The 18,593-nt window shown below is 38.0% G+C and overlaps 1 protein-coding gene across 1 annotated transcript; it reads right to left on the reverse strand.

Moving 5' to 3' along the window:
* Positions 1-5,069: 5,069 nt before the first annotated feature.
* Positions 5,070-8,093, reverse strand: LOC131255093 (receptor-like protein 35). The gene has a single exon (XM_058255788.1). It carries the CDS (start codon positions 8,091-8,093, stop codon positions 5,070-5,072), a length of 3,024 nt encoding a protein of 1,007 aa, XP_058111771.1.
* Positions 8,094-18,593: the final 10,500 nt, after the last annotated feature.

Below are 18,593 nucleotides of genomic sequence, written 5' to 3' on the forward strand. Positions count from 1 at the left end.
AAGAAAAATGATGAACGGTGTGGATAAATCACTTACATCACAATGGGCCCCACAAAGCCCTGCCCGGACGGATTACCGTCCAGGCAGGGGACGCAATCCGTGTCCGTCAGCGCTCGTCTTCGTACACCAACCAATCCGCTTTTGAAAAGAAGGCAAGAGTATTTTGGTCCTCAAATGCTCGTCCGTACGTCCAACATCTTAGTTGGGAAGGTAAGTTTTAGACTCTTCAGAAAAGAAACTGTGTCAAAAGTTTGCGTCTACAGTGGTCAATTTCTCATAACTAAAACTCCTAGAAATTTGTAACTTACTATAAATAGTAATTTTCTTTTATAGTAAGTGTCCTATGTGGCTTAACCACATTATTCTCCTAATTATTCTAAGAACTTTTCATATTGGACACGACTCCTGAAGCCTAATGGAAGAAGAGTTATAATCAAACTAAAACTTATTATTTATAGTAAAAACGGAACTAAACATGGAATTTGGCCATCAATATGATGGAATCTCGCAAATTCGGCATGGCAACCCCGCATAGCCGGGTTGGTTGGATGACTTTTGCCTCTAATTGGGCCTTCTCTAGTCCATCTCGGACATGAAAGTGTCCGCGACTCACTCTACATTAGTCCCCTCAACTTCAAAAGAACTCGTCCTCGAGTTCTCGTGCTACTTCGGTTCATGATACTCGGTTTGTTGCGCCATAACAATACCCAAATCAAGAGTTATGATCAATTTATGGTCACCTTCTTTTGGTCCAACCATGCTAGGAATGTTTCTGTGATACGTTCTACATCAAACCTGTTCGCTTGGAAAAAACTCATCCTCGAGTTACTCAAGGGACTTAGTTCTTAATTCTGAGATAACTTTTGATGCCGATGTTTATTAGCCTTTTTCTTGTACTTGGCATTAGGCTCTTGAGTTGACATAATACATGTACTCATGCTCTCATTGACTTGGCTAGTATGAATTAGTTCTTTCACTTCTGCCTTTAAGATCTCACATTCCTTCTGATAATGTGGGCAATTAGGCAGACTTATCCTTGTGACAAGATTAATGTGGTTTTATATATCTCGTATGGGAGGCAATGTATTAGGGAGTTCATCAAGCACAGTTGCCTTAAACTCTTACAACATTGGTTTCAAATCCTCTGGGATATTTATAAGCTCCACATATTTTTTTCTTTTCAACTAATGAATATATATCTCTTGTTTCCTCAAATTATTTAACAAAAGCCTATTTAGTTGTAAGAGATTATCCCTCCACTTTAAAAGTCTTGGGTTGGTTCTCCATTCCCATAGGGAGAAAGCCAATCTTTCTACCGTTTTTAGTAAATGTAAATACGTTATCTTGACCTCTATGCATAGCAATAGCATCAATATTATTTTAACAAGGTTGACCAAGTAACACATGACAAACTTGCATGTCAACTACGTCACAAAGTACTTGATCCTTATAATTTTTACCAATTGAAAACGAGACAATGCATTGTTCGGTTACTTCTATTTTATTGACCTCCTTGATCCATCCAATTGTATAAGGAGTGAATGCTTTTCTGTTTTCAGTTGCAGCTTTTCCACCATTATTTTTGACATAAGATTCTCATTGCTCCTGACATCGATGATCACATTACAGACTTTTTGGCTTACAGTGCACCTCGTTTGAAAAATGTTATCTCGCTGTAATTCTATTTCTACCTTTGGCATTTATAACGGCTTCCTCATGATCAAAGTGGTGGCCTTCGATTTACCATCATCTGATGGTGCTTTGCAGAAATCGGGGTTATATTGTACAGTGACCACAGGCAGTTGAGCATCGCTTTGAGCTCGGGGCGGAATTAGTGCATCTGCAATACAGTTGAGGATTGCCTGCAACCCTTGCATGGTCAACTCACTCTCCCTCTGGAAAGCTTCCATTTTTTCCAAAAGGTAACGAATCCCTTGATCACCATACAAAGGATTTTATTTCATACCTTTGTTGTCTGTCATTGGCTCGAGGAGAGTCCTCGCTCTGATACCAATTAACGCAGGGATGAACGTGATGAGGTCGATCACCATCTTCTTCAAAGATAACTACTCCGAATCCACGGAGCTTCTCTGGACTCCTCATAGAGACTTCTCGAATCCACCAGAAAAGAAAGCAAGAAAATAGAGATAAATTCTGATAAATTTGAAATTTAATTGATCAATGAAATAAATGAGTTCACAACCCTTTAAATAGGGATATCAAGCAATAGGAGAGAAATTAGAAGCAAAATATAATTGGAACTCCTATAAATTCGTAACTTACTATAAATAGTAAATTTACTTTTATAGTAAGTGTCCTATGTGGATTAACCACGTTATTCTCCTAATTATTCTAAGCACTTTTCATGTTAGACACAACTCCTAAAGCCCAACGGATGAAGAATTATAATCAAACTAAAACTTACTATTTATAGTAAAAACGGAACTAAACATAGAATTCGGCCGTCGATATGATGGAATCTCACAAATTTGACATGAGCAATAACTGAGTTGGTTGGCTAAAGTAGCTCGTCCTACCCCAAAATCGTATATGGTACGTCGAGTAACTCATTCCGGTTTGCGAGATATGCCTGTTTTAAGGTTCTGGCGGTCTTGATGGCTTCTGCCTCTGATCGGGCCTTCTTGGACATGAAAGTGTCTGCGACCCGCTCTACATCAAGAGCCAATCATCAAACTTCTGCCAAACAATCATGTGATTATTCATAAACCTAACTTCAGATAGTTGAGATCAGGTTCTAACAATGGTGGTTAAAGAAAACTCCATTTCACAACATCCATCTTGTAGTGTTAGATGGTTGTTACAAGGTTACTATACTTTATAAAGGCATATTTGGGTGCCACCCAAAACTTGGAGTGGTTTAATTTTTGCCCAGATAGGTCATGTGCCATAGTAACTACCTCCCCTGTTTTCTAATTAATAAAATAACCATTTGGGGAGGTGGTAATTTCCTGCTTCTTGCATGTAGTAGAAGGCAAGCTGTGAAAGGTAAAAACCAAATATGGGATAGGCCTATTGAATAAACATGTGGACTGTAGCTGTGGACACAATCTTAGCCTTTGGTACAACTTTTGAAAAGCATTGACACCGCTGCTTCTCCCACAACTATCAGAGAAGAACCTGTTAAACCTATTTTTCGGTGGCATTCAAAACTCACCCAAAATCTTGGTTTTCAACCCGGCCTCTCCTTGCTTACATAGTTACATGATGCTTCCTCAGAAGAGAGCTTTTCTCAACTTAACAATTGCATGAATGGGGCCCACTTTTTATGCATTCCAAACCATTGTTCTAGTGGGAGTAGTCATGGGTGGGCCATGTCCCAATCAGATGATGTTTTTAATCCAATCAAAATGGAAAATTACAGAAAATGGTTACTATTTAAATGGGGATAAGAAAGTAAAAGTCTTAAGTATAGAGAAATATGATGTATATAAAAATATGTGTACCTGCTAATTGGTCCAGGTTAGGATTTAGCCTCTATTCCATTTTGAAGACCTGAGTTGGGTCATGCTCGGTCAAGTCCCTTCCTTCGAGCTCAATCCGATTACAATTAAATGGGTCCAGTCAGGTCAGGCTTAGGCTTGAAGAAATTTTAAGTGGTTAGGGGTTAGTGTGTGATAGACTGGGCTTGGGGTGAAGTTCTTGGCCTGTAGTGGCTTATCGCTAACAACTCGTCAAGTAAGGTTTCAGATCTTTTGGACTATGCTTGGAAGTTACATGCTACTGATCTTCGCTTTACAAATGGAACATGAGTGGTGTGATAAGGATTGTTTATCTCGTGGCCCACCAGGCAGATGGGAAAATACAATGATTGGGCAAATTTCACCATCCATTAGTTGTGATGGATCTGCTTTTATAGGTGCTCATCAAATGGCTACCACAATCCAATCTCCGTTCTTTTGCAATATGGCCTGTCGACATGGAAATGCACCAGGAAATAACAAATTCCCTCTTCAAATTTCTAACTATTCTATGAAGTAATTTTATCTCGAAAACCATAATTTATTGATGTGTAAAAGGAATTTGTATCTATGCTGGGAGAAAGAAAGCCAACACCCCTCAAAGAAAACTAATACATTATTCTTCACCCAATTCATCTATATTGAACACTTTCCACCCCAAATTATCTAAAATAATATATCTGCGAAGTTATTTGCGGTTCCACTTCATCAACACCTCTCCAATATGCCTCCAACTGCGAAGTCCAGTTGGATAGAATGCAAGCTCGGTTGAGGCACAACATGGGTTTGAGTTTTGGTCTAGCTTGGCGATGGGGCCAAGATTCCAAGGGGCTGTTTGGGTTGAGGGATTCTGCAGGTATCTGTGAAATCCATGGATGTCAAAACTCTTGTTCATACTTTGCTAAGGATTTGCCAAATCCATGAACTAAATCCACAGCTCCATAAATGTATGGATTTGAGGCAAATCTTGCATCTTGCACAAAATTAATAAAAAAATAAATAAAAACTTTGCAAATGCTCAAAATAAGCTCTTTCCAAAGGAAAGAAGAAACAAAAACCCTTACAGGTACACGTAGTTGGTATATTGGGCCCACCACGGTGTATGTACGGTATCCAACGAGTCTAACATGGTTGCCTCAAATGAAAATGGGATGCCCCAAAAATCATGCTGATGCAATCTTCAAGTGACATGTGAATTTCAAGGTTTTTCAGTGGTTGTCCATTGCTTTATATCATGTGGCCTACATGATGATTGGATTGGCATGATTTTTGCGCGATCCTATTTCCGTGAAGGGGAAACCCTCATGAATGGATTGAATTTTATGCATACACCATTTTGCATGTGAACCTTCCTGCTATGCCTCAATATTACAAACAATGCTCTCCAAATCCATGGATTTATAGTTTGATTCTCAAATGATAGACTTGGGAATTTGAGAAATCCAATTCTGATGCAAATCCATGAATTTGATGAGTTCATGGATTTACCAAATTCACAATCTTATTTCTTTAATTGCAAACAGGGCCCAGAAAAAAAAAAAAAAACAAAACAAAAAAAAAGTACAAAAGCATTCTCCTATGATGCCATTTCTATCTCCTCATGACCAAGAACCCAAAAGACACCCAAAATCCAAGTACATAACCCAAGGCTACAGTCCCATAAAACAACCACTTCTCTCTCCCATCCTCACCTTCTTCCTCCCCTTCAAAATCAGCACCACTGGTTCCAATCTCACAACTTCTTTGAACAGAAGGCCCACACAACAAAGCATTTCCAATGTAAGTATACCCATCTCCACTCAATGTATCAAAGTGCAATCCTACTGGAACCTCTCCACTCAAATTGTTATAAGAAAGATTCAAATACCCAAGAAAGTCCAATGAAGTCAGTGTCCCCGGGATCGCCCCGACCAAATGGTTGAAACTGAGATCCAACGACTCCAACCCTCTCATGTTGCCGAAACTCGTGGGGATTTCACCAGAAAACCTGTTATGTGATAGATTGAGCATGTAGAGACCCTGCAGAAGACCCATCTCGCTTGGGATCTTCCCCTCCAAATAATTACTTGAGAGATCGATTCCGGTGTGGTATGAGAAGACAAAGTCAAGTTCATGCTCCATCCCCTTACTCATCATTTCCAATTCAACGCCCGCATAAATAAGCTCAACCATGTAACCAAGTACGAATCCTTTTTTGGGTTGGTGAATTATTGTTTTGAGCCCACCTAAATTTTTTGGGATTGGGCCTGTGAGTTGGTTGTTTGAGAAATCCATGAATTGGAGCTCTTGCAATTGGGTTATCTCTGTTGGGATAAGATTGTAGAAAGAATTTGATTTTAGCACAAGGATTCTAAGATTCCAGAGCTCACCGATAGAGGAGGGGATCTTTCCTTCAAATTGGTTATTTCCCAAGTTCAAAATCTCCAAGTTTTTGAGGTGGTGGATGAAATTCGGAAAAGGGCCATGAAAATGGTTGTTATTTACTTGTAAAGAGCTGAGATTTTCTGCAAACGCAAGTTCAATTGGGAGGCTTCCAGAGAGGTTGTTTGAAGCAAGGTTTAGAGAAATGAGAGATTTGCAGTTTCCCAAGCTGGAAGGGACTTTCCCAGATAATCTGTTATTTGAAAGATCGAGGTGCTTTAAAAGATCATTGTTCAATTGACAAAGGGAGGTTGGAATTGAACCGGAGAGTTTATTTCCTGAAAACGAAATGTATCTAGCATCTGATAGTCTTTCCCCGATTTGGGTTGGGATTTCACTGCTGAAATTGTTCTGAGACAGATCGAGAATGTTGACGTTCTTGGGCAGCAGAGGAATTGGGCCTTGAAGGTTGTTGCTTGCTAACTTTAGCATTGGGAATAGGAGATTGAGATGTAGTTGAAGGGAAGGAGGGACAACACCTTGGAGGTTGTTGTGTGAGAGATCTAAGAAAGAGAGTTTGGGGAGTTGGAATAACCAAGAAGGGATTGTTCCAGTTAGGTTATTGTTAGCTAGATCTAGGAATGCCAGTTGTGTTAGATTAGATATGAAAGCTGGAATTTTCCCTCTCATATTGCATGAACGCATGCCCAGATACTCAGGTAGGAAGCTAGAGTGAAATAGGCTTTGATCTGTTTCTACAGTTACCCCACTCGAGCTGAGTTCAATAAAAAAGGGGGAGGAATTTCTGAACAATGGGAACAATGAAGAGATGGTGCCCTCCATTAAATTGTCTCTAATGATAAAGGTTTTGAGTTCTGTAAGCTGATCGATGCAATTGGGTATCCTTCCATTGAAACCATTCCTTCCCAAATTAAGATATCGAAGGGCTGCAATTTCACATATGGATTCCGGTATCGGTCCTTGTAATAAGTTCTCAAACGTGTCTAGGACCTTGAGGTTTTTAAGGCTAGATAACAAAGACGGAAGGAAACCTGTAAGACTATTGAAAGAGATGTCAAGAGAGTGTAAATTAGAAAGATTCGTGATGGAAGATGGAATTGTCCCTTCAATCGAACAACTTGATATGGCAAGAGAGACCAATGAAGAGGCATTTGAAATTGAAGGTGGGATTGACCCGATGACATTGGTATGTCGAATTGAAAGCGTTTGTAAGTGCAGCATTGGGAGAGTAAAAATGGAAAGGAGATCAACGGTGGCATCGGGGTTGTCATCGACATCGAGTGCTTGTAATTGGGGGAAATATGTGATGGGACCATGGAGATGGGAGTTAGTGAGATCAAGTGAGGACAGTGATGTGAGATTACCTAGTTGAATTGGGATAGAAGAGGCTAGAAAATTAAAACCCATCTGCAGATAAGATAGATGTGTGAGGTTGATTAATTGATTTACTGGAATTGGACCGGAAATTCTGCAATCGGAGAGTCGAAGCTGTCTAAGATTGTACATACGTGAAACGGGTTCTGCCCAATTCATTGCAGAAGTTGCTGCTGATAAATCAACACCATTCAATGCAAGCTCCTTGAGATTGATCATCCCTCGGAGCCAGTTCAAATTCGAGCAAGAAATATAACCATTGGATATGTAAGAAGATTTGGAATTCATGGAACTCTTTCCAGAAGACAAATTAAATGAAGTAGATGAGTAGTCGACGATCAAAGAAGAACATGAAAGGTCAAGGAATTTTAAGGAAGAGAGGTTGGAAAATTGGGTTTTGATGGAGTCCGAGAACATCGAATTTGAAAGGTTGAGGTATACAAGGTTTTGCAGATTTTCGAATTGAAGAGGTATTTTGGAGAATTGGAAATTGTTGAAGCTAAGATCAAGGTAACGGAGATTGCGAAGGGTGAAGAGAGAAGGAGAGATTGTACCGTTGATGGTTTTGTATTTGGGGTCAGAGATGAGGATGACCTTGGAATCAATAGCCCGCACGAGATGGTGTGGTGTGGGATTCCGCAGGTTGATGGACACAACATGGGAGGAAGAACAGTGAATTCCATGCCAATTGCAGCAGTTTTGGCCTCGCCACGAAGACAAGCGACCAGACGGGTCTGTGAGAGAGGCTTTGAAGCTGAGTAGAGCAGCTCTTTCATCCTGGTAGCAGCTTTGTAATAGGATTGGGAATTGATAGAGGAGAAGAAGAACGAGGAGAAGAGCTGAGAGGCTGGGTTTCATGGCTTATGAAATGAGCTGATGTGTTAGTTATCTCTATAACGTGGAATATAAAAGAAAAAACTCTTGACATAATTCACATAAAACATATGCTTTCCCACCAGCTTCTCACTGGTTATGAGGATCTGAGCCATACAAATGTTGTGAAAATCGTGGGCGGCTTCAGTGGATCCCTGACCATAGCACTGACCGTATTGTAGGTGCCTTACATTCACACCATCCATCCGTTTTGACAGCTCATTATGAGTGCAGAGGACGCGGATTGCGTGCTACCCCCGCCCGTCCCTAGCTCCGAACGGGCAGGTCTGTGGGTGGGCCCACCGTGATGTATCTGTACATCCAATCCGTCAATCCCTTTTCTCAGATTATTGTAAGGCCATCAAGTGGACCACACCAAATGATAAGCTTGGTTGCATTAAAATGCATAAAGCATTAAATGTGAGTTGCATTAAATGCAAGAGGCATCTGTGGTGTGGTACATTCAATCGTTGGATCTGCCTCATTTTTGTTTTTACGTATTAAAATAAACTGAGAAAAAGGATAGACGGCTTGGATTTACAGATACATCACGGTGGGCCCGCCCACAGACCTGCCCGTTCGGAGCTGGGGGGTAGTACGCGTCCGAGTGCGGATCCTCTATTTCGTGGAAACAGTGAGCGGCTGAATCCAGCTTTATTATTAGTCCACGTCACTATGAGTGCCACGTCACCAGTTTTATTAAATATATTTAAAATATTATATTTCACGGAAAGTCCAACGAAAATGTTAGACGGTTTTATTTGAAATCGGATTGCGTACACACACTACGCTATTACCGTGCTGAGTAAACTCAGTTGGGCCCACCTTGTACGTATGTGGTCTATCTACACCGTCCATCCGTTTTTTCATCTAATTTAAGGGGTTGAGCTTAAAATTGAAGTATATCCAAATATCAGGTGGATCATAACACAATAAACAGTGGGGATAATGATTTCCACCATTGAAACCTTGCTAGGCCCCACAATGATGTTTATTTGTCATCCAACCAGTTCATAAGATCATACAGACATGGATGAAGGGAAAGCACAAATATAAGCTTGATCCAAACTTTTGTAGCCCCTAAGAAATTTTCAACGGTGAACGTTCAATTCAACTGTTTCCTGTGGTGTGGTCCATTTAAACATTATACATGCTTCATTTTTTTTCTCAAACCCTAAAATTATCATTTAAAATTGATGGTCAGAGCGGACAAAATATATAAATGATGGTGGACCCACAGAGTTTACTCAGTACGCTAAGCGTGGTGAGTTACTCGCCATGCAATCCGCTTCCTTCCATACGGGGATTCAGCATAGTGCTTAAGCAGCTAGACTCGCTAGTAAAGTAGTGACGTCACCTTAGTTATATGGGTCCCACCATGATATATGTTTTGTATCCACCCCGTCCATCCATTTGGAGAGATCATTTTAGGGCATGAGCCAAAGAATGAATCAGATCCAAAACTCGAGTGGATTCCACCATAAAAAGCAGTGAAGAGAGTCATGCTAACCATTAAAAACTTCCAAGGGTGACAAACGTTTTCGATTAAGCTTATATTTGTGTTTTCCCTTGTTTAATGTCTATGTTAACTTATGAACAGGTTGATCTCAAATAAAAATTATGGTGGACCTTAGGAAGGCTTCAACGGTAGACATCACTCTCCTCACTATTTTCTATGGTGGGGTCCACTCCAGATTTGGATCTACCTTATTCTTTTGATCATGCCCTAAAATGATCTCTCCAAATGGATGGACAGTGTGGATATAACACATACATCATGGTGGGCCCCACATAACTTGGTGATGTTACTTCAATAGCGAGTCTAGCTACTCAACCTCCTGTTGGTAGCTAATCTGCCTCCAAATTCTTTCTTCTAAAATTTAATTAGATCACGTTATCTCACGTCAATTTTATAAGATATATATATATATATATATATATATATATATATATATATATATATATATATATATATACACAAAATCTACTTGATTAGCAAAAGAATATTAGCTGCGACCCCATCACTTTATCTAGTGGAATATCGTCACTTTGTTTAATAGAACCCAATTACTTTGACAAATTAGATTACGTATAATATCGATAACACATGCATATCTAAAGTGTTCATTTAAAACTAGAATAGAGGTATTAATTTCATCGTATGTTCAAATATTTGAATTTAAATCCAATCCGTCAATCATTTATAAAGAATCTAAATCAATAAGAGAAATCAATCATATTAAGCAATCAATGAGGTAATAAACAAAGATGAATAAACAAATATAGCTATCGAGATGTAGGAAAGCTCGAAGGGTGATCCTTACCTTGAACTTGAATTATCTCTCAATGTTGTTAGAGTTGGATGTTCGCACTTTAAGATCAACATCTCTCCTTCTTCATTTTTCTTCCTTCCTATTCCAAATTAAAACACTTTAGCCTAAACAATCTAAAAATAACGTTGGAAATTTGGCGCCAAAATGGATGATTGAATTGACTTGGTAGATTGAAAATCCCTTTCATCTTCTCTCCTCTTCTCTTCTTCTTCTTCTTCTTCTTCTTCTTTTTTATTTATGATTATTTTTTTAATTTTATCAAACTCATTGGGCCACACTAGAAGAAGTAGTGGTGATAATGACACTCATCTTAGGGTTTCAAATCATTATCACCACTACTTCTAGTGTGGCCCATTTGAGTTTCAGATCTACCTATTTTTGGGCTAAAACTCTAAAATGATTTGAAAAAATTAGATGGGCGGCGTGGATAAAACCCATACATTATGGTGGGCCCAACATAGCCCCTACCTAGAGGGAATATGGTATATGTAGGGGCAAGATGTAATCTACTTCCCCACGGAGTTTACTTAGCACATTATACTAGTTAGCAATACAACATCCATGATTTGGAGCCCCAACCTCTATCTATGTGAGGGAAACCTTTGATGTGGACCCTACATTATATAGGGCACAAATCAACGTGGGCCTTAAATCATGTGAGGCCACCAATAATATAAATCATCTATTGCTGATAATTTTTTCATAGTCATTAGACAAAGTGACAGGGTTCATTGGACAAAGTAACTGTGTTATTAGACGAAGTGACAGAGTTATACTAAACAAAGTGACAAGGTTACCCGACAAAGCAACATGATTCCTTTAAACAAAGTAATAACGTTAAATGAGACAAAGCAAATAGGGTTCCATTAGACAAAGTTACAGATTGTCGAAAAAAGTAATGGGTTGCCAGACAAAGTGACCTGGTTCTACTAAATGAAGTGACGAGGCTGGAAGACAGTGACTGAGTTCCACTAGACAAAGTGATGAGGTTGTTGGACAAAGTGACGAGGCTGTTGGATGAAGTGACGAGGTTCACTAGACGAAGTATTGGGTTACTGGACAAAGTGATGAGGTTCTACTAGACAAAGAGACTATGTAGTAGGACAAAGTGACAAAGTTCTACTATATCAAGTGACGGGGTTCTACTAGACAGAGAGTGACGAGGTTACTGGACAAAGTGACGAGATTTCACTAGATAAAGTGAAAGGGGTGCTAGACAAAGTGACAAGGTTCTACCAGACAAAGTGACATGATTATTGGATAAAGTGATAGGGTTGCCAGACAAATTGATAGGGTTTTACTTAATAAAATGATGAGTTTTTAAATAAAGTGACTTGGTTCCACTAGACAAAGTGACGATGTTACTATGCAAAGTGATAGGATTTCACTAAATAAAGTAGCGACTTGTCAAATAAAATGACGGGGTTTCAATAGACAAAGTGACGGGTTCATTTGACAAAGTGATAGGGTTTCATTAGACAAAATGATGGGGTTCCATTAGATACACTAATGTGTCCATTTTATATAATCATCATAGTGGGTCCTATAAATTTCAAGGGTGGATGTCTCTCTTCCAAATATTTTCTTTGGTGTGGCTCACATGAATCTCGTGTTAACCTCTCTCTCTCTCTCTCTCTCTCTCTCTCTCTCTCTCTCTCTCTTTTGGATTTGGGCCTAAACGATTACATATTTAATTGTCATAATGAATTTAGCATACATATCACGGTGGACCCCCGCCAAAAATTCAATACTCCATACTTCTCCAATTATAAAGAGAGTTTATATATATATATATATATATATATATATATATATTTGTATGGGGCGTGACTCTTGATTTTTCCAGGGCTCACTGCGATGTTTATGTAATATCCACTATAACCATTGCCTATTAAGTCCTATATTGAGCCTAGAGATACATACTAAAGGAAATAGTTGGGAGAGAGATGTCCACCCTTTATTTTAAAGGATCAAACATTATACTTACATCAAAATCTACTTCAACAACTAGATTATTAAAAAAAAAAAAAAAAAAACCATTTTGTCAAAAATCATATCGATACATGAATCACTTGGGCCAAACTAATGGAAACAATTTGGAAGGCGATGATTGTCTACACATTGTTTACAATCATGTATATAAAATTGATTTTTTTGACCTGTAGCCTAAAATGGGGTAGGGCACCTTGTGGTCCAGGTTTATTTTCTAGAAAACATCATAGTATGACCCACCTAAGCCACTGACTATTTGCTCCTATAAGTGGCTTTGACAAAGGGGACACTGGTAGCATATACCACCAACTGTAGTACTGTGTGTTATTGAAAAAGCTTTGTTGGCTCTACTATGATGTATGTATTTTATCCACGCTGCCCATCCATTTTTACAGATTATTGTAGTTCATGAGCTCAAAATTGAGGAAGATCCAAATCTTAGTAGACCACACCACAAGAAACATGGATGATTAGAAGATTAAAAACTTATTGGGGGTTACAAAAGTTTTGGATCAAGCTGATATTTGTATTTTCTCTTCATCCACGTCTTTGTGACGTTATCAGTTGGTTGGATGGAAAATAAACATTTCATTGGGCTCTACGAAGTTTATAATGGTATGTGTTCAATCACCACTTTTCCTATGGTGTGGTCCACTTGAGATATCGATCTATCCATTTTTAGACTCATGCCCTGATGTAAGTGAGCCAAATGGATAAACAGTGTAGATAAAAAAACAACCATTATGGTTAGAGGTGGGCATCGAGTCGATTCAAACCGAGTTAGGGCTGATTCGACTCGATTCAGTTTTAAAATAGGCTTGACCCGAACTCAACCTAACTCGGTACCAAGTCCAACATGCCTAACCCGATCTGAGTCTGAGTCTAGCTTGGACTAATCCGGACTGAGTCTGACCCGATCACAAGTACCGATTCGGGTTGAGTCTTAAAATAATATGAGAAAACGGTTGGATGGAGTATATATACAACGCATAGATCAAGGTGGCTACGGACATCACTCATCCTAGGTCGCAGCTAATATTCCTTGCTAATCAAGCAGATTTTGTAAATATTTTCTTTTGAACTTATAAAATTGCCGTGAGATGAGATGACCTAATTAAATTTTAGAAGAAAGAAATTAGAGGCGGATTAGCTACCGACTGGTTGATTAGCTAGACTCGCTACTGAAGTGACGCCACCAAGTTCTGTGGGGTCCACCATGATGTATGTGTTGTATCCACATTTTCCATCCATTTGGAGAGATCATTTTAGGGCATGATCAAAAGAATGAGGCAGATCCAAAGCTGGAGTGGACCCCACCACAGAAAATAGTGAGGAGAGTGATGTCCACCATTGAAGCCTTCCTAAGGTCCACCGTGATTTTTATTTGAGATCCAACCTGTTCATAAGTTAACACAGACATTAAAGAAGCGGGAACACAAATACCAGTTTGATCGAAAACTTTTGTGGCCCTTAGAAGTTTTTAATGGTGAGCATACTCTCTTCACTGTTTTCTGTGGTGGGGTCCACTCAAGTTTTGGTTCTAATTCATTCTTTGGCTCATGCCCTAAAATGATCTCTCCAAATGGATGGATGGTGTGGATACAAAACATACATCATGGTGGGACCGACATAACTAGGTGACGTCACTTTAGTAGCGAGTCTCGCTACTCAACTTGTGCGCTGAATCCCCAAATGGAAACTTAAATAAAAATCCTGGTGGACCTTACGTTAACACAAACATTAAAGAAGGGAAAACACAAATATTAGCTTGATCGAAAACTTCCCTTAGAAGTTTTTAATGGTGGGCGTGACTCTCTCCACTGTTTTCTGTGGTGGGGTCCACTCGAGTTTTGGATCTGATTCATTCTTTGGCTCATGCCTTAAAATGATCTTTCCAAATGGATGGATGGTGTGGATACAAAACATACATCATGGTGGGACCCACATAACTAGGTGACGTCACTTTAGTAGCGAGTGCGCTGAATCCGGAAGCGGATTGTGTAGTAACTCAGTACACTTAGTAAACTCTGTGGGGTCCACCATGATTTATATATTTTATCCACTCCTTTCATCCATTTTACCACATAACTTTATAGCCTGAGCCCAAAAATAAAGCATGTATAAATCTCAAATGGACCACACCATGGGAAACAATGTGAATTGAAAATCTAGCGTTGAAAAAATCTTGAGGGCCATAGAAGTTTTGGATCAAGGTTATATTTGTGTTTTCCCTTTCATCCATGTTTTTGTGATCTTATTAATACGTTGGATGACAAATAAACGTCCCTGTGAGGCCTAACAAGGTTTCAACGGTGGAAATAATTATTTCCACTGTTTCTTGTGGTATGGTGGACTTTAGTTGTGGATATGGTTCAATTTTGATCTCAACCCCTTAAATGAGCTGGGAAAATGGATGAACGGTGTGGATAAACCACATACATTCACGGTGGGCCCAAAAAAGTTTACTCAGTACGATAAGAGCGTACTAAGTAACTAGTACACAATCCAATTTCGTTGATTCCCCGAATGGAAGGAATCGAATTGCCTATTGAGTAACACGCTTAGTGTATTGAGTAAACTCTGTAGGGTCCACCATGATTTATGTATTTTATCTGCTTCATCCATCAATTTTACCAGATAATTTTATGGCTTGAGACAAAAAATGAAGCATATACAATGTTCAAATGGACCGCACCATAGGAAACAGTTGAATTGAATGTTTACTGTTGAAAATTTCTTAAGGGCTACAAAAGTTTTGGATCAATATTATATTTGTGTTTTCCCTTCATCCATGTCTGTATGATCTTATGAATAGGTTAGATGACAAATAAACATCACTGTGGGGCCTAGCTAGGTTTCAACAGTGGAAATCATTATCCCCATTGTTTCCAGTGGTACGATCCGCTTGATATTTGGATATACTTCAATTTGGGCTCAACCTTTTAAATTAGATGGAAAAACGGATGGATGGCATGGATAGACCACATACATACAAGGTGGGCCCAACTGAGTTTACTCAGTATGATAAGAGCGTACTGTACATAGTACACAATCTGATTTCCAAATGGAAACCGTCTACCATTTTCGTTATACTTTCTGTGAAATATATTATTTTAAATATATTTAATAAAAATGGTGATGTGGCACTCACAGTGATGTGGACCAATGATAAAGCTGGATTCAGCCGCTCACTGTTTTCGTGAAATAAAGGATCTGCACTCACTCATTTTAGGCTTGATTTAAAAAAAATGAAGCAATCCAGATCTTCGGTGGACCACACCACAGAAAACATTGGTGATTGAATACACACCATTAAAACCTTCTCGGTGGCCATGGAATGTTTATTTGCCATCAAACTTGTCGATGAAATCTGTATAACTCGCACATTTCGGGATCATTTGGAACCTTGTATTCTGTGTGAATTGGAATCGAATTCATAAATCCTCAGTTATGATTGCCAATTGTAAATAACCATAGGTACATGAGAGATGGAGCTCATAATCTATTTAAAGAGTTGTTTAGGATATTCCTAAATATCTTCTAGGGTTTGGAGAGAGAGAAGGCTTAAATGAAGCGCCGACAACATTCTTTCGCTTTGATTTTTTTATGCATTCTAGTAGATCTTTTATTTTTGTTTTATTCTAAAATATTAGCCATACTAGGCTAATCTCTTAGCAAAAGCTAAGGGATGAAGCTTGTAGTTAATTACATCATTTAATTTATTTGATTCGATAAATAATGGATTTGATTAATAATATTAGATTGAGTTGATTTGGATTTTACTTTAAAATCTTTGAATTATTTATTTCTAGATTTGTTGTGCACTACAGGTACAATCAATGCTTTGATTTAACAATTACTTAGCTTAAATTAGAGAATGAATTTATATGTATAATTGATTGATCTATTGTTGCCTAAGGGTGCTTTAAACGCTCTTACTTCCCTGTGATTGGTGTCTGAGTGTTTCATAAGAGAATCGTTCAATTAAATTCATATTCTTATAGGTGTTATTGATTGGTTTAATATAATTATTTTCTGGTTGGATAAGATAGTACTTCGATTCTAATTGAGTTATAAATGTTAAATCAGTAAATATAATGTTGTGATTGTTATAAGTGGATTCCTGGATCCTTAGTCATTTTTATTATTTATTTTGAAACCCTTTTTACCTCAATGGATTAAAAACCTGGATAAACCATTACTTTTATATTAATTCTAGGTTGTGTTCCTCATCACATGGGATTTAACCTCGATCTCACCGAGTTATTTCTGTATTACAACCTTGCACTTCGGGTTGTCAACCATTGGGTTAGATCAAGTTTTCGGCGCCGTTGTCAGGGAACTGACATGAATACAGTTAAGTTTAAGTTTTCTAGTTTGATTTCTATTATAGGTTAGGTTTATTTTTTATTTTTATTTTTTAAATTTCTCTAATATAAGGTTTTTAAGTTTTCTAATTTTTTTTTTTTTTAGGGTTTGTGCTATTTAAGATTTTCTAACATTACTAACATCAGTTGCTTGTTTTTGTTTGTAGGATCTTCAATTCTAGTTCTTCCCTACCACATAATAACATCCTTTCTTACTCTTTCCTTTTGCTTTCCCTATTGTTGTAGAATTTTTTATTATTATTTTTCTATAGGACTTAGGGATAGGTTATAGAATTAGGTTTTGTATTATTCATGCCCAAGGGGGTAAGTGATCACACATCAAGACTTTTGAGTGAAGAAGGTTTACTCAACAAGCTCTCAATCCATCAACGAGTTAGAAGACACCTAAATACTCCTAAAACATCATATGAAAATATGGCAGAAATTGAATGATACCTTGATTAGAATCATATGCGGAACACAACACCGGTTAGGACAATACATGATGAGAATGAGGTACACTAAATTACATTGGTCTAGACTTTACATGATTATTTACAACCAGCGATAACTACTACACCTTCCGGCATGATTTTCTCAACCAACATAGGAAATATGGATTTTAAAATGGGGGTTATCCAATTACTCCGTGGATTTCATGGATTTGATTCAGAGATTCAATACATGCACCTAAAAGAATTTGTAGAGATTGTCGCAACCATACATTTTGACAACGTTCTTATTGATGTAATTAAACTGAAGCTATTTTTATTCTCTCTAAAAAAGAAAGCCAAATTATGTCTTCACTCATTAAAGCTCAGATCTATTGGCACATGAGCCGAAATGACCCAGGAGTTCCTTACAAAGTTCTTCCCAATTCATAAAACCAATAATCTCATATTAAGATATTACAAGGCTTCCGATACTTTCCATACTCCACCACTACGAATGATATCAATATGTGCAACCAATTTACATGAATGCATACCTAGCACAGTGTGTACAACTTATCATACATAGTGATCACCACATTGTGGAATATAATTTATAAAAATTTGGCTCTTTCTACATCCCATAACTACAAAGATTTGTCGATGTGTTCGACACTGCCATGGATTTATGTGAACAATTCGAGACAACATAACTCATGAATTTGATGAATTATGTAACATTATTTGTTCATTGAGCAACTAATTGCGACATCCAATCTCAAAAGGTGATGTAACATGCTTTGCAGATTACTTACATCTATTTATGCACCATTATCCAAATACAAGGATTTACCCATCAACTAAGAGGGTCACTACCCAAAGTGCATTACGTCCATGACAAACACATATATACAAGTCACTAGTGGTGAAATCTTCAACACATCATTACATCAATAGAGAATTAAAACGGATCATGAAAGTTTTAAAACTCCAAGACATGCTCAGGCCATAACATAAGAAAAAAGCACAAAGCTTACCTAATAAAGAAAAACCGAGTAGCAATAAGCTAAAAAAAAAGAAAAGAAAAAAAAGAATAGTAGTGAATAGGCTAACTCAACAAAATAAGAGAGATGAGTAAAAGCCAACCCAATACAAAGTGGAAACACGTGTCGCTCTCAAAATCGATGAAAGGCAAGGCATGTATCTATCATCCTCATGAATTCATAAAAAACATAGCTGTGTTTTCATGGACTAATTAATATGGAATTATAATAATAATAAAAACCTTAATAGGGTAGAAAATAGTCAATACACTTCAAAGTGAATCCATATGCATAACAGTACGATTTTGGGTCAGACTGG

This window comes from Magnolia sinica, chromosome 9 (genome assembly GCF_029962835.1).
Source record: "Magnolia sinica isolate HGM2019 chromosome 9, MsV1, whole genome shotgun sequence".
In the NCBI taxonomy this organism is placed as follows: Eukaryota; Viridiplantae; Streptophyta; class Magnoliopsida; order Magnoliales; family Magnoliaceae; genus Magnolia; species Magnolia sinica.